The 17,336-nt window shown below is 42.8% G+C and overlaps 1 protein-coding gene and 1 non-coding gene across 2 annotated transcripts in view; both read right to left on the bottom strand.

Annotated features, from left to right (window-relative positions):
• Positions 1 to 1,126: 1,126 nt before the first annotated feature.
• LOC144657314 (leucine-rich repeat serine/threonine-protein kinase 1-like) overlaps positions 1,127 to 17,336 on the bottom strand; it is a 47,445-nt gene continuing 31,235 nt past the window's right edge. The window contains exons 23-34 of the mRNA XM_078517649.1: positions 16,788 to 16,981; positions 14,460 to 14,652; positions 13,453 to 13,646; positions 12,706 to 12,965; positions 11,672 to 11,867; positions 10,754 to 11,137; positions 9,841 to 9,990; positions 7,855 to 8,031; positions 7,204 to 7,346; positions 4,325 to 4,926; positions 3,351 to 3,404; positions 1,127 to 3,077 (exon numbers count right to left, since the gene is read on the bottom strand). Of these exons, the coding sequence (XP_078373775.1) occupies positions 2,725 to 3,077; positions 3,351 to 3,404; positions 4,325 to 4,926; positions 7,204 to 7,346; positions 7,855 to 8,031; positions 9,841 to 9,990; positions 10,754 to 11,137; positions 11,672 to 11,867; positions 12,706 to 12,965; positions 13,453 to 13,646; positions 14,460 to 14,652; positions 16,788 to 16,981 (2,900 nt within the window). The 3' untranslated portion in view covers positions 1,127 to 2,724. The remainder of the gene's footprint in view (positions 3,078 to 3,350; positions 3,405 to 4,324; positions 4,927 to 7,203; positions 7,347 to 7,854; positions 8,032 to 9,840; positions 9,991 to 10,753; positions 11,138 to 11,671; positions 11,868 to 12,705; positions 12,966 to 13,452; positions 13,647 to 14,459; positions 14,653 to 16,787; positions 16,982 to 17,336) is intronic.
• LOC144659055 (U5 spliceosomal RNA) lies at positions 15,207 to 15,327 on the bottom strand. Its single transcript, XR_013571861.1, has one exon. It is a non-coding gene; the product is annotated as a U5 spliceosomal RNA (small nuclear RNA).

The following is a 17,336-nucleotide window of genomic DNA, read 5'->3' as shown; positions in this document are numbered from 1 at the left end:
GGGGACGAGCCTCCTAAGTTTTGGTAAAAGACTCCCCCCCCCCTCCCGCTAAAAATAATTGGGTATACACTGTACTGATATCCCTGCTACGTTTTCTTGCGTACTGTGATTTCGTGCCCAGTACATATCGCTGCGACGAAAACAAAACAACAAAACAGTAGAGCTACGTTTCAAACTATACTCGTTAGAAAGTAAATGACAGTGACAGTGCAGGGCGCAACCTCGTTCCCAGGGCGCTTTTCCCTTCCCGTTCCGTTCCTCGTACCTTTTTGTTACGCTTCGGTAGCATAACAGGCGAGTTTGGTCGAGCCATGGTTCGTATTTTGGCGAGACGTAGTCGAGCCAAAATACCCATGGCGAGGCCAAACGAGCCTGATATGCAGCCGAAGCGTACCAAAAAGGTACGATTAGGTATTTACCGTACCCAAATTCAGCCAAAAATCCGGTTATATTTATCGCTCTGTTGAAGCCCTGCTTGCAAGGTACGTACTGCAAATTGTGTTGACTTGGTCTTCAACACTTTAACCAAGTTCTTTTTCTGCCTTTTTTCCACTCGTTTGTTTAGTGTTTCATTCTCTAAATTTTCAAAATCAAAATTAAACGAAAAATTTGGAAAGTCCGACTCCATTTTTTTGTCTGAATGTCTCAGTACTCGTCGGCAAACATCGCGCAATTGGCGAGCGCGCTCAAGTTTAGTTTTGGCGGGAAAGTTTTCTTCTTTTTACGACCGCTAAATTTAAATTACGAAGTTCTGTTTTATTGCTAAAACCTCTTTTCAATTCATCGTACAGTAACACTACTTTACTTCAAAGTGACCGTGATATGATGGCATATCAGGTCAGTGACTTGATATCGTAGGATATCAGGACAGTAGATCGCACTTTTGATTGGCTACTTTCGAATTTGGGTACGGTAAAAGGCGGAACCAGACCTTGAACTAAGGGGGGCGGGGAGGGGCTTTCTGTGTACGATCTTGTGTGTATAGATAAATTATTGTGATTTTTTCCTACCTAGTGTCGCTGCAATTGATGTTCCTTTCGCAGAATAGTATCACACCCTAATCGTTTACGGTAGGGTGAACGGATTGTTTCGGCTCGGCGTGGACAATGCTTGTAGCAATGACAGTAAAAGTTGAACTAATTCTGTGGTATTTTATTTTATAACACTTCTCTCCCTATATCCTGTGACCAGTTTGACATAAAAAATATAAAAAAGAATTTAATAAACTAATGTAACAGGAAAGTAACGTAGATCTCTCAGTAACGGAAATTAAAACAGAGTTAAAGTTCAATATAACATTCTTATTGAATATTCATTTTTTAAAAAAAATCGATAAATTCAGATTAATTTCAAAAACGAAATTACAAAATACGAATTGAAACAACAAATGATCAATGACAATAAAATATACAAAAATTAACAGCATTTTGAATGTGATATGAAACTAATAAAATGTATTAAAGCGGCGATTTTTAAAACCAGCCTTCTCCTTAAACCCTTCAAGTTCTGAAGAGTTTAAACGTAAAATTTCAAAATAAATTTCATTAAACTATTTTATTTATTTCAGGTATGATCGATTTTGAACGTTTTTGAAACGAACTGTGCACAAAGCCGCCCTGGAACCACGCGTGCATCACACGTAAAGCTCGCGTGAAACACACGTGAAACACGCGTGGATTCCATGATTCATAGATGCTACAATCATTCTGTCTGTAAACCGCTGCAAAATTACACAAACATAACTAAGAAAACTGCTCTTCGACATAACGAAAGGAAGTCTTTCTCGCTGCTCAAAGCAGCCATTTTGTTCACCTGTTGTGACGTTGTGTCATGCAGCCATTTTTCCGAGGCTACTTAGTACGACAGTTTTTGGATCCCAAAGGGGTTCAGGGCTCGAAGGCTGCAGCCTTAAAATTACAGGGCTCAAATCAGTACAGCAAAATAGGGCTCCACGGCTCCTAAGAACGAGAAGGGACATTTTTTGTCCGGGTACCAAGCAGAAAAAAGCCTTAGGAACCGAGGTTGAGGAAAAAAATCTTCAGGGCTTCGTAGACCTTACCCTTTGGGACCCTGCCTATGATTTATATTTAACTATAACATTCATGATTCGTTACCTATAGTTATATTTAATTTTGTTGAGATAATTGTATATATTTTCGTATTTGGATTCAAGTTTTGTGTTATCATAGATATATTATATCAACCTCGGTAAATATTGATTCTAATAATTCGGTTAAACTAAACATTTATATTTAAGTTTTTCTTTAAGATTGTGCTAAACGCAAATCAAATTTCAATAGTATTGCGTTTGATTGAAAATAGACCCAAATAAACGCAAATTCCAACGAAAACACTTAAAGGACGGGGACACAGGTAATTTAGAGATATTTCTCGACAGAAAATTAACTGTTTCCAAACGATTCTCACAAAAGTCAATGAAAACAGAAATATATTAAATACCACATTGATTTCTGGGCTATTCAGTTTTTAACTGTTCATTTCTACACCGAAAGACAGTTATTTTATACTTGATCCGATCATATTCACGCGAGGCTTCCACGCGTGTGCGAGACGATGCAACGTCACCCATTCATATCATTTGAAACGCCACTAGATCTTGAGACCATCTTAATTGAAATGCGAAATGGCTCATATTGATGGTTAAACATTTCCCTACGTTTTTAATCAGGTTTCACGTTGATATCCACTGGCCATTTTCCGTCATCAACTTTCCCAAACGTCCGCAAGCCAGACCAAAACAACGGACTCACTTTTCAAGAAAGTCTTTCCACTCCGACGGCTTGGGTACGAGGTGTGCCCATAAAGACTGGCGCCAAGACTGCGGTAACCTCGCCCGCAACTCAGCACCAGTGCCTTCGTCTGTTCGCTCGTCGAGTGTGAAGTGACAACAGGCGTGGTTACCAATGGTAGGAGGTGTTTGACCGACTCGTCGTGACAGCGTATTATTGTATAGACCATAAGAGAGAGGTTATTGCAGACCAGTATACAGCCAAAGCTTGTACCGATGTACAGTTCTTTGTCCACCGCAAGCAGAGAATTCACTTGGGCGCGGGAAGCTGGTGAAAAAAAAAAAGGATAAATAAATGCCACATTGTAATTCCCGGGGTGTTTTTGAAAAAGGTTTTAAGAGCAGCCTGGCTTCGAACAATGTTAATTCCTTTATTTGCTTAATTTAAACATTATGTCCTCCGAAGAGTTTTGGCAAACTGCGTACATCGCAGGATATCTCTTTAAGTACAGATGGCCGATAACAAGGACTCTCTGACCACAAATGGGCTTCGTGACAATTGGTTAAAAATAAAAGTCTCATATTTTTGTTTGTCACTCACCGCTCAAAGGATTCGGGTCCGCGCCTCTTCTGACCGGTGCCTTGGCTTTTGGACCTCCAAGAAAACGAAATAATTAATTAAATACGAAATAAGAAAGAAAATAAATAAGAAAAATGAAAGTCTGCTTTCGAGCCTCGCATTTTCCTCAGGAATAAAGCGGCAGGTATTATTTATAAATGGGATGCTAGTCCATCGTAGCTTAGCCTCACCCCCCCGCCCCCCCGCCCCACTTCAGCATTTTTGTCAGATCGAAGAGAGGAATCGTGACCAAAAAATGTCAAAGCACAAGACCACAACACCAGGGCACCCTGTACACCCCTACAAAAGTGGGATTCCCTACAGGAATAGATTTTATTGTGTTAAGTTCTAATGAACCACAGGAACAGGAACAATAAAATTGGTAGGTGAAAAGAGACGGACGGATGCCGACTCGTCAAATTGCCAGGGGTGACGGGACGCCAGGCGCGACGGGAAAGAGGAAAGGCGAGAGTCTCTTCCTCAGGGTTCGTACTCTTTTGAGCTTTTGAAATTCCATGACTTTCCATGACCTTTTCCGTGATTTTTCAAAGTTTTCCATGACCTAAATTTGACCATTTTGCTTGGAAATATTCAAAAATTATCTTGATTTCGGGTACGTTTTTACCCTTTTCCTCACAAAAAATAACCTGCCTAATTTATTTTGTACAACCGATACCATTTTCCATGACTTTCCATGACCCACACTTGAATTCCATGACTTTCCAGGTTTTCCATGCCCCGTACGAACCCTGCTTCCTAATTCCCATCATTTTCTGCGTCTTACTTTTATTCTCATAAGAGACAACTGGGGACGGGTCAGGGGGATTGTCAGGGGTGGGATGGTCGTTTGATCCTCAGCCACGAGAACTCTTTCCTAAATAGAATAAGAAAATCAAAGGGAAGATATGGAAAGGCAAGCGAGGGCAAAGGAACGAAAGTACAGATTAGGCTGCTACCTTCAAATCTTGGTGGATGTTGTGAGCAATCCACACTGCGTACAATCTTCTTCTCCAGGGCATCCCACCGGAACACGCGGGTGCCGGGGAACAAAGCCACCCATACGGACCTACCGACGGGGTCATCTCCGCTGATGGTAGTCCCGGTCGTCTGGCAAGTCTCAAGATGGGACACGCTGTGTTCCCTTTGCGACGAGGAGTCGGGTTCACTGTCTTCAGCTGACTTGGTGCAAATCTTCTGAAGCTCTTCGCCGTCAAGAATTGTTATTCTCCCTCTTTCTTGCCCACACCAAACTTCGCAGTTGTACTCGTCGCACGGACTGTTCCGGTCGTCGGAGTCCTCGGATGAATCCCCCGCAGCTTCCGGTCGGACTTCATTTCCCTGGGGTTTCTTCAACGGCAGAGCTGCCATGCAATGAATGGGGATTCCGTTGCCGGTGTACACGCGGTTGGGTAGGAGCTCGTGTACTGGGGTCTGCCCCGCCGACTCGGAGTAATGGTAGTGATTAGAGATGTTGTCATTGTACGCCAGAACAGAGCCATCCGCCAATGCCACTAGAACCCAGTTCGCTCGCGGAACGTGGATCATGTTTAAGATGTACCTATTTGAAATACATACACAGTAAGCTGTACTAAGCTCTGTATGGCTGGAGGGCAACATTGATAAAAGATAACCCAGGTTTAATCTTTCATTTTATAATCAAAGATCTCTTCGAGATATCGACTTTTTTTCATGAAGTTAGTATGAGTAGAAGGTTTATCCTGGGCATTGTTGTTCGAACATATCATGGAAGAATTCAAACGTCTTTCAGTTCAAGGAGAAAATGCTGTATTTGTCAGTCGCGACGGCTGGGTACTTTGCGACTCATGTACTTTGGCTTGGTTAAAAATGGTAAACTTTGACGTTTGCCTTTAATCGAAATAGTTGTTTCCTTTCGAGTTAGAAAGATTTCTACTCGGCTTAATGCAGGGTTCCCGATAAAGGTCACGCACGACAGAGTTACCTTTTGTCTCGTCACGCAATCTTAACCCCACACTAAGAAGTAAATTTTCGTTTGGATACTACCAAAAGCCGCTTCTCCTCGCGTTATTCTTTACCTTACGGCTACACATGCCATTTCTAACGACTACATTTCCAGTAAAACAGTTCCTTTTTTATTTTTTCTAATGGCGATGCATTAACTTCTGAACAGAAGCAAAAACGTTTAGCGTTTACTGCTTCCACTGGAAGTAATTTCACAACAGGCTACAAAAACAATTGCAAATATCACTTCACACCTGCATTTAATGATGTTGCAATCACAGGCAGACAATTACAAGTCTCTGTGTTTGAGGTCGCGTGACGTAAGCGTCACGGTATGCGCTATTTGATCCCATCAGAAACCCATAAGGGTAGACTTGCCCAAAGTCGCTCGTTTTTTCTTTGCATCTTTAGTTACTTAAATAAAATCGCCGCGCGAAAAACCACTTGAGTAAAATCGCCTTTGAAATCGCGCGCGCGAAGGAAATCAAATGACACTTGCCGATCCTCCGCCATTTTGTTTCTCGTGCCCGCGCGCGCCCTCCGTTTCCGTATCCAGCGGTCTCCTGCGAATCTAACGAGCGACTTGGAGCAAGTCTACCATAAGGGTTGAAACGTGTAACTCCCTATGATTCGCATTGTACAAAGCGTCTGCACATTCGTTTACACTAAGTACCATATTTGGAAAATCACGAGAAACATTTAACCAACCAAAATTACTATTATTTCGATAAAATTCACAGCGCGCGCTAGCTCGTGCTCGATGGCGTAATCTTGTTTTTGAACAGGCTTGGTTGAATAAAGTTAAATTTGGTTAAATTCTCCTGTTTCATCTTCGTGAAGTAGTCTGGAGAACTTCGCTTCGATACAATTAATGTATTTCTTTAGTTTCAGTAAGAAATTTACGGTGTCGAAATTCAAGCAACTTACCGTAAAACCAAACATTAGGTTGCGTGTGTCATTACGTGTATAAAGCATTCGCGTACAAACTCTTCGTGTTTCCAAATATGGTACTTAGCAAAATGAATATTCAAACGCTGTGCGCGCGCGTTACACGTTTCAACCCTTATGGGTTTCTGATCCCATACATTCACTGTAATTTGTAACGATTGACCTCCGCTTGAGTCAACTGATCGTGAGAAATGCTTCATAAAATACTGAATTCCGCATCGGGGGCGGTGACGACTAGTGAGGAATTAACGGCCTCAAAACACCATAAAAACACAAAAGATCACACAAAAGACGAAAGGTAAGTGAACTTTTTTTATCTAGCTTAGAGTAGATCAAAGTTTGGGATGAAAAGATCAAGAAATGAGTTCCCTTTGGTTAACTATTAGCAACGTTTTAGTGTGTGAAAGACTTGTACCAGTACAAATTGCGTTGTATCGTTTAGGTTAAATTAATATTTAATAGCGCCTAAAGACTTGTACCAGTAGAAATTGCTATAGAGTGACACTTTACAAGTCACGCGCTTTGATCACCCACAGAGGAAAGTATTCCCTTGAGAAATTAAAACAGTCCCTTGAGAGTTAACAAGAATGTGGTTCCACATTTACCCCCACTTAACCGCTAATCTCTTACTTTTGCTTGTAAACAAGCAAAAAAGTCGAAAAAATGGTTGGGATGATTAGTCCACTTTGATTGGCTAAAATCAAAAACGCTATTAATATAGAAAATGTTAAAATACACTGTAATCCTTGGTATCGGAAAGGCTAGATGACCCGTTAGTTTGGTGCTAAACACCGTTTTCTGTTACATTAGACGACTAGGAGTATTGTCACTCCCCCCTAGATGCTAGTCCATCGCAGCGTTACCCCCACTTCAAAATAGAATAAAGTGACAAAAGAAATGCAAAAACCTGTTCGACCGGATCGATCCTTTGCAGAGCTGTTTGTATGTCATTGCACAAAACACGTGGAGCGTTCCTGACTCGGTCCCAAGCCACACCGTGCTTCCCACACTGCAAGCAACCCGGATGCAGGACTTGCCCACGAGAAATTCCTGACGAACGAAAAAGATTCAAAGAAACGAGTTGAAGTTAAAAGAAAAAGTAGCATTTTAAATTTATTAGCTCGTTTGGTTGAAACTCCTTTATCAGAAGGACAGTATTTCGGTATTTCACTGAAACATCTAAATCAGTTTGAAACACTATCAGTTTTTAAAAATAATATTTTTAGTTGTGATTTTAACTTAGTAACCTCTGCAGGGCTGCTGCGAGCCCCTGATTTATCCCCCGAAGTAATTTTTTCTATCCTCTGAAGAGCTATTGTTCCTTTCTTTTTATGGTACTGTTTGTGCTGTACAAGATAATTTAAACTCAGTTATCTGATGTCCCTTGTGTGTCACTGTGGCCCTTCAATGAAAGTCATTGAGCAGTACTTTCTTGTGGTACACTGTTTATTGTGCTGTACAAGATGATTCTGCGGTTTAAAACATAACACTATGCCCATTCATTGATGTCTGCCTTGGAAGTCCTGAAAACAACAAGAAGATCTAAAAATTCATCTACCTTTTTGTGATAACATCGACCACGGCTGTAGCCAAGAACACTGATTTTTCCTGTACCTATCCCAGCGTTCAGCTCGCTCCGACAGAGCCATACTTCTGAGCCCACGCTGGCCCTATCGTCCGCCCCGCGGCTCTGACTGACACGTGACCCAGCGGTAACCGCGCAGTTCAAACCCAGCTAAAGACGATCGAAGAAGAGAGAAAAGCACAATCATTATACGGTGTGAAAAACTGTGATCTTTTTTTGCGATAAAGCGATATATATCGGAAGGTACTGATTGGGCCTTCCCACGGATGAAAGAAACCTCGATTTTACGAACACATCGTAAAGGAATTAACCGGCTAAAAGGCAATACGTTTGGCTCCGTGTATGCTATCTAAGGGCCTGTTTATATGGAGGAGAGTTGTCCCTGGTAGGAGGGTTACCCTCCATACCGAGCCACCCCGGGCGAGAGAGCTTTTCATACGTTTCTTTATAAATAGCTGCGAACTGTTTATATGAGAAATTGCAAAGTTGGCTCGGGGGGCAGGGTGACCCTGGGTGGGGGGTCACTCGCTTTGAAGGTAGGGTGACCCTAGGGAGCAAGCCAACTTTTTTCCATACAAACAGTTTGGTTATTTTCGCCTCGCCTGCCAGGCACCATTCTCGTTCCCGGCCTTCCTTTCTTTTCCTGGTCGGCGCGGGGCTCTGGTCCACTCCGATGTCGTTCCCGCATCCGTGCGCCCCCTCTATGTTCGTCTGCGCCTGCTCGTAGGGGAGGCTGGGGCTGACTGAGCGGGGCGATTTGGAGATACGACATGAGTGGCGTTCGAGGGTCCCCTTCTCTGTCGGGGACTCAGCAGGTGGACAGGAGACGACAGATGAAGTTGATCCGGGTGGAGTCATGTGTCACGGGTCGGGATTCATCAGCTGATACATCCGCGGTTGGTCTGTTTGGTCCGGAGGTAGGCAGACCGGAGAGCATGAGGTTCATCTGAGCGGTGTGTCACATCGTCTTCTGTCCTCCATTTGTTTCTTTGCGGATCAGTGCATTCCCAGCCCAGGTGTCTGTCTGTCTCGTCTCTTCGTTCGTTCTCACTCCGTGTTTTGGTCTTCGTCCTCCCATCTTCTACAGTTGCGGCGTTCTCCTCCATCTCCCATCCTCCGCCTCTCCGCGTGCCCTGGGGAGAGGATGGCCAGGCACATGTTGACACATACGGAGCATGCGCAAATGCTGTAATCGACCAAAACAACATCGAAGTCGGCGGTAAATTTGTCCAAAATGGTCTCGTCCCTCCTCCTCCCCAGCCGCCCCCCTTTTTTTTTTTTTGGAGAAAGAAAATCGAGGCGCCTGAGGAGGAGGCAGGTCTTCGTCGATGTTTCAGCGTTCCTGATTTTAGAAAACGCCGCCCTAAAAGATATTTCAAAATAACTCTCGCCAGTCTTTTAAACCGACAGAGCCAAGTTTTGGCTCGGTCAACAGGGACAACTTTCTCATATAAATGCTCGGTAGAAGGTAGTGCGGGGGAGAGGGTAACTCTCCTACCAGGGACAACTCTAGTCCATATAAACAGGCCCTAAAAAAGTTAACAAAAAAGATTAAAAAAACCCGAAATTCAACGTTAACAAAAACTAAAACAAAAACGTTTTGTTCTATGAGGGCCAACTGTTTGAACCGTAACAAGTTTCGGTATTTTTTCTTTTGTTCTATTGAAAGAAAGACAGCGTCTGAAATTCTTCCGAGTCTGCCAAAGTTTCTTATTCACCAAAACCTTGTGCATGATAACACCTTTTTAATCGCTTAAATTACAAGCCTATAACTATGTTATGTTTTTTATGCAAAAAGGTCTTTGGCTTTTGGCTTTTGACTTGTGCTTATGATAGCGCAGATGACTCCTAGTTGATAGTTTTCCTTAATCTCGCTACCTTTCCTCTTATAATTTCAGTGATACTGTGAAGAGAAAATAGCAATTGATCACATTTTGGGAATTGTAGGATTAAACTGACCTGCTTGTCGAAGGTGATGACGTCAGAGAGGCGAGGGAATTCAGTTGCAGAGGCTAGTAGTGAGATGTGATGTGATGGCGGCCTCCTGTCTGCTTCCTGCTGCCAGCACCATGCCATGAGATCAAGGACGAATACTGGAGCTTTCTTGTCCTACAAAAGGTCATTACATTTGATTGTTAGTTTTATCTTTGTTGAAGGAATGTTAAAATAACAAACTTGATTAGAGCGTCAAAACCACATAGCTAGGGAAGATTATGTTACTAATTTGGGGACACATGATTAAAAGATACAAAAAGTGTTTCAAAACGATGCCCGGTGAAAAACGTTTCTCATGAAAATGAACAATTACATGTCAGCAGAGACTAGGGCAGTTTTCAATTGAGAAATTATTCTGGCCAAGACTTAGGTTACAAGACTTAGGCAATTTAGTGAGCCAATAAAAACGCGAAGTAAATACATGTAGCCGACGCGAAGCGCGGAAAAACGTGCGCGAGTGAGCCACGATTGGTTTTGGTTTTACTTTTGATTGGTTAAGAAAGAAGCGCGAGAAAACTAGAGAAAACCAATCACTAAGCGTTGTAATGCAAAACCAAAGCAAATGCGAATTACTTTCGACACTCAAGTGAAAACCGCTATAAGTGAGTCAGAGTAAAACGAATTTAGCATGAAAGTCTCGGACTTGGCCCCGTTTATAAACAGAAGCAAAAAGCAGCTTTTAAATGGCATGTTTGAGCAAGAACGTTAAAGAGTCAGTTTGTGAAAAAGAATACCCAGAGGGCTATGTTACACTTCGTTAGCTTTTAACGTGACAAAGTGTTAGTACATGTAAACGTCTTCTAGGTAACACCATCTTTGGGTATACAGCCTTGTGCATTTCAGACAAACTGCTAATCAAATGATCCAAATTACAAACCTTAGCTGTTAATGGCGGTCGGTGACCCTCCACAATAAGCTGTTTCACCTGAGCAGGGTTGAGGTCATTAAACGGCTGATGTAGTGTCACTAGCTCATAAATGTACATTCCAAACGAAAATGAGTCCACTTTGTCCGTGTACAACTCCTTCCCGACATACTTTTCAATCTCGGGGGCCATAAAGCCAGGAGTACCGCCCAGGCCCTTCATTCCCGCTAGCGCCGCTGACCGGCTGATACCGTAGTCAGCCAGCTTGATGGTGACTTGGTGACTAGATTGACCTGGGCCGGAGGGAGCTGGGAACTGCCAAACTAAAATGTTTTCTGACTTAAGGTCTCGATAGATGATATGGTGACGGTGTAAATACTTCAACGCCGAAGCACACTAGAGATGAAAGAAAACACAGAGACGCCGCTGGGGGTGAGGCGGGGGAGATGAAAGAAAAAGAAAAGTTACTAAATAGATGATAGGAGTACAAAATAAATCTAGATACTAAATTACTGGGGAGGGAGGCGCGGTGGCCTAATGGTTGGTGCGCTGAGTACCGGATAGAGCGGTGGTCGGGATTATTCATTGCGTTGTGTTCTTGGGCAAGACACTTAACTCTCATAGTACTTCTCTCCACCCAGGTGTATAAATGGGTACTGGCGAATTTAATGCCTGGGTTATCCTTGCGATGGACTAGCATCTCATCTAGGGGGAAGTAGAAATATTCCTAGTCACTTAATGCTACGGAAGATAAGCTCCGGCCTGATGGGTCACCTGGCCCAAACGCAGATTTTACCTTACATAAATGTAGCAGTGCGTTTCGTTTCCGAGAGCGCAAAGTCACGTCAAAGCTTGAGGCATAATTTCTATCTTGCACCGCTCTGTATTTTGTAACTCAACCACGTAAGTAACAATTCAACGTTTCAATACCTGTACAATACATTTTTGCATGACGTAGGCATTAAGGCGAACTCCAGCTCTCTTGTAGTTGGCGAGAATTCGGTCCAAGGCCCCTTGCGGTGCGAACTCCAAGACCATACAGAACGGGTTTAGACAGTAACCTAGCAACGAAACAATATTCTGATGTCTCAGGGGAAGAAGGATGGACATCTCCTGACGCACGGTCCTAAAAGAATCAATCAATCAATCAATCAATCAATTAATCAATCAGTCAGTCAGTCAGTCAGTCAGTCAGTCAGTCAGGCAAACAGTCAATCAGCGAGTCCGTCGATAAGCCAGTTACACAGCCAGCCAGTCAGTCAGTCAGTCGGTCAGTCAGGCAGGCAGGTAGGTAGGAGGTTAGTCAATCAGTCAGTGAGGCAGTCAAACAGGTAGTGAGTAAGTTATACAGATAGATAGACAAACGCAGACAGACAGACAGACAGACAGACAGACAGACAGACAGACCACATTATATTGTGAAAAATTAAAAAAATGTACATAACAATCACTCTGATTCCATGGTTGCCCTGCTGAGGTGTACGATCGAATCCCACTTAACGTAAATCCCTGACAAGGTTACACCTTATGGCTTACCTCAAGGAAAATTTGACACTTAACACACTTGGGTACAAAGTAACAGGCATTAGCTTTGGTCTTGCATTACTATGCTAAGTGATTGGTTTAAAAATCTCACGCTACTTTCTCATCCAATCAGAATTGCAACCAAAACCAATCACGAATCAATCACACACGTTTTCCCGCGCTTCGCACTGACCGCGTGTATTTTCTTGGAGTTTTGATTGGTTCACAAGATAGCCTGTGTCCTTGTTATTGGTCAGAGTGATTACTCTTGTTTTCCTAGTAAATCGCCAAAGTAATTAGCAAAGTTTAAGATCACAATTTCTCAAAAAAAAAAAACTATTTTCAGACGAGTGTCAAAGGCGATGCCAGTAATAAACATAATTTTGTTGAAGTCAGGTGGTTAAAATTTGGTCAAATAACAAAACACAGCGTTTTCTGACCTATATGCATCATTAAGTGCCATAGTTGGATTTTCTTTCAATGCTCTCATGGCCGCTGCAGCCATTTGAACTTCTTCCGGCCGCGCCTCCTCTCCAACTTCATTGTTCAGCGGCATCTTCATGGCGATAGTTATTGAGTCCCCGGATGTCTGTTTCAGTTCCCCGCGGAATACTGAACCGAACGTTCCTTTGCCCAGAAATTTCCCTCGTGTGATGTCGGACGCTTGAATGTTCATATTGGGAGCGATGTCTTCGAACATCTGAGGACACAATGAGAACTAAAATTTAAATCACAGCTCAAAATACATGCTGTGATTGACCAAGAGACGCGCATCTATAACGAGTGCAAGCTCCACCTTTGGAGAAATGATAAGTGGCCTCTTAATAGGGGTTCGTCAGATATTAGCAAAATGCGTGGTAGAAACATCACTTAATTGCCAGGCAACCGAAAGATCATCATTTTACGATAACAAGCATGTGTTTGAATGTTTTTGGGGAATATCCGTCACTCTTATTTCGGCGGACTTTTATCTATCATTAGGTTGTTGAAAACAAGGCCAAACTACGCGTATCAAATTTTTGGTGGCCGCTTTATAGAGGTAAAAACAATCTAGACAAATCCTGATTTGGACGGCCGGAAAAGGTGACCGCGGCCGCCTAATAGAGGTAGCCGCTAAATAAGTATTACACTGACAAAACTTTTCAGGACTTTGACAACGAACAAACCTTCAACACTTCAATACTTACAGCATCCGGGGCGAGTTCCCTGAGCTCCAGGGGACCATGCATGGTACATTCCACGGGGTCAGTGTTGTACGCAGCAAGAACACATTCCTCAAACTCAAATGAGTAAATCACCATGTCATCTTTAGTGGGCCGCTTTCTGAACGAGCCGTACTTACACGATCCACGTTTAAAACTCTCAGTGCTGTCAGTACTTCCTGAGGAATTAGAGAAAAAGAAAGAAAATTATAAAATGTTAAAGAAAAGGACAACGGTGGAAAATGAACGGAATTTGACCAAGACAAAAATCGTGTTTGTTGGGCTAGAACCTCATCGGGCCAAAGAAAACAGATAGCAGGAAAGTCGCAACAAGTAACAGATATAAAGCGCACCATTTTATGTATCTATTAAGAGTGATGACACAAATAGGCGACGTGCAGTTGGTTGATTTGCTTAACCTTGTGGTGTACATGTAACGGCCAAAACAGTAAGAAATAATAAAGAACATTAAAGCGAGAACAACATAGACGCTTGTGGTTGGCTTGTGGCAACCCTGTTCCAGACATCAAAGTGTAAATAAGCGAATTTTATCCTGTGTTTCTGGGAGACGCGGTAGCCGAATGGTTAGCGCGCTGGACTCTGGATCGAGCGGTCCGGGTTCCCAACAGGGGTCACAGCGTTGTGTTCAGTTGGCACACTTACTCTCATAGTGCCTCTTTCTACTTAGGTGTATAAATGGGTACCGGCAACTTTGATGCTGGGAGTCACCCTGCGACGGACCAACATTCCACCCAAAGGAGAAGGGGCGTAGAAATACTCCTAGTCGCTTCATGCTACGGAAACCGGGATAATCTCCGGCTTGATGGGTCACTATTATCGAACAAAGACGTACCCTACTTTACCTGTGTTGTGGTTGTAACTCTTTTGACTATGGGAATCTTAGAAATAAGAAGCACTTTGTGTGTGAGAGAGATTGAAAACTTATAATATCCGAGGTTACGTTTATAACACCATCATTGCACTCTCCTTACCTTTCTTAGGTTCTTCTTGACTTTTCTTATCCTGACCAGGCTTCTTGGTCTTGGTATTCATGTCCGCCACGTCACTTTCCTCGCTGTCACTACTGCCTCTCGTCCTGCGGCCCTTTCTTGACGATTTCCCTCCCCTGCCACCCCTCTCTGGGGAGAATGATTGACTGCTTTCACTGCCGCGACCGTCTGAGCTCTGGGAAAAAGGAGAAAAAGTTCGTTTGTTCAGCACTTATGTATATACGATTACTCGAATATTATTAAGGCCTAAAGACAAGAACAGGTTAAACTCCGTTTATTCTTTCTTGCCCGCACACTTTTTGAGATGTCAGTTCAAATTACATTCTGGTCACACACCGTAAAGGCCGCCTTCATTTGTCTGAAAATGTCAAAAGTGCTTTTGTTGACTCATCCTCGGAGGCCAGGGGCAGTTAGACGGGGTGAAACGAAATAAGCCCGGAAAAACGCAAAAGTTTTCAGCCCTTCTTGAAAACTTTTGCCACTCCGACGTTTTCCGGGTTCACTTCGTTTAGCCCCGACTAACTGTCCCTGGGTCTCCGAAGATGAGTGTATACTGCGCTCTCATCGAATTTTAACTGCTCCAATATTCACGAGAGACAACAAAGCTTTCAATCGTTTCTCACGAAGCAGATGCTGTCAACTCTAGTGTCCTGCATTGCCAAAGAAGTGCAAAGCCATGGCAAAGAAAACGTCGTTCATTTTAGCTATTCTTCTTCTGAACTTATAAGGAGCCCCGCCGAAAGGCAGGGCGACGAAAAATTAGTTTATGGACTCATTCAGTTGTTCTCCTCCACGGAAATCTTTAGTAAAAGGCGAAAGATTTATACGTGTTGAAGGAAAACCAGAGTTATTGACTATGGCCAAGATCAGCGGGATGTTGAACGTAATGCGACAAGACATGTGGGACAATCTACTTAGTATTGGCCATGTCTCCGATTACGCATGCGCATCAGATAAAGCAAAGTATTGAAGACAAAACCTCAATTGTTTCGTTATGGAGATTATGAGACGGGTTTCGCGTTGTTTATTCTTCTTTCGCGAGATTTTATTCGCCGCTTTCGCTAATCATTTTCAACCACAACAAACACCTGTTTTTGCTATGGTCTCCTGCCTGTGTTAGGAGCGTTTTACTATAATTACAACCTGGTGTAAAGCCGTTATTGCCTGAAATGGTTTAAATGGAAGTATAAATGTTGAAAACGAAAACACCCCGTACTGACCGATCGTTCTTGTTCCTAATCTTCTTGTCATGCATGTTGTAGAAAAGCTCTAGTATAGTACATTAATTTGTTTAGTTACGAGTGAATAGAAAACCTACCGTTGGCACAATTACAATAAGCGCTAATTGAGTTACAAAAACACATGCGTGCGTCGGGATTAAATCCCATATTCACGAGATTAAACAAAGGAAAGATCATGAATTACTTTCCCGCTTCTTTTTACTTTTATATATAGGACTTTATCCTGACGCACGCATGTGTTATTGGAACTCCGATGTCGCTTATTGACCTTTTTATGTAATATATCAAACACGAGAGAGTGTGTTTCATCATGGGAGTGACTATTTCGCACGCAGTTGATGAAGTGAGACTAAGATGATTCGAACCCGGGTCGCCGGCATGCCGAGCGGGAGCGAAACCACTAGGCCACTGACGACCAGCTGCCAAGAACCCTGATTTTTTAGATAGAAATCCTAACCCTATTGTAAAAGCTAACCGCAAGCAACCCAAGCTAAAGTAGGCTAACCGGAGTGCTAGTTAAGCTAACAGGAGTGCAGGCTGGGCTAACCGCAGTGCTAGTTAGGCTAACCGTTGTACTGTTTTAGTCAGTAGTATTCTACATGAACTGAGTGTTACGCGGTGTAAATATGTCATGAGGTGTCTCGCTATTGTCTCACTACATCAACTGCGTGCAGGATAGTTAGTTCCGTTTTATCACATCTTCAAACACCGAGAAGATATCGAAAAATCGACGTGCACCGGAGTATTTTTGACGAACTTCAAGGTGTCTTGAAATGTGAAGAAACACTCTCTTGAAGGTTTGATCTATATATCCTGTCAATCGAAGCTAAAAGAAGTAAACGGAGAAATAAAATCGTAAAAATCTATGCTATTAAAAGCTATTAAGATAACATATCCAAACGATCATCACGTTTCTGTTTTCCTTTGTTTTATCTTGATGAATTGTTAGAGAAGAGTTTGAGAAGAAAAAATTAAATGCTGTATAGAATCCCACCCTTTCACAGAGCAAACGAGGTATTCCCTGCAGCCACCAGGTCTGCCAAAAGACTTATAACAACACTCTCCTCACCTGATCAGTCGTGTAGTCAGTGTAGTCGAAACAACTGGAACTCTCTTCCTCAGTCTCCCGCTCGGTACTCACAGATCCAAACGTGAATCTCTGAGGCTCCGACAAGAATCGATCGCGTGGCGGAGCCTGGGGAGAGCCATGGCTCAGCTCCTGTTGCATATCGGAGGCGCCGTTGTTCTGTGATGGCGGGCTCCCTAAATAAAATAAACAGCATTTCTCCATACTCATCAAATATTAAACACGCAAGGAAGTTTAAGTTCATTCCCCAAACACCACCCACTGGCAAGCTGACCTACCTCATTACATGAAATTTTCGCGACACTTTAATTTCGCGAAATTAAAGTGACTCGAATAATAAGTGTCGCGAACATAACATGACGCAAAAATTAGGTGACTCGCATTATGTCAATAATCAATAAAGTATTAGTTTAGTACCATTGAAGGAAGGAATTTTCAATGTAAATGGATATTGCGGTCAATTGACTCAAGAACAATAATTCACGTACAAGCACCTACTTGTAGACATTGTGAGAACTGTTCTGTTGTTAC

The sequence above is a fragment of the Oculina patagonica genome, chromosome 6 (assembly GCF_052425735.1).
Source record: "Oculina patagonica isolate OP01 chromosome 6, crgOcupat, whole genome shotgun sequence".
In the NCBI taxonomy this organism is placed as follows: domain Eukaryota; kingdom Metazoa; phylum Cnidaria; class Anthozoa; order Scleractinia; family Oculinidae; genus Oculina; species Oculina patagonica.
This window is presented reverse-complemented; position numbering and strand designations above follow the sequence as displayed.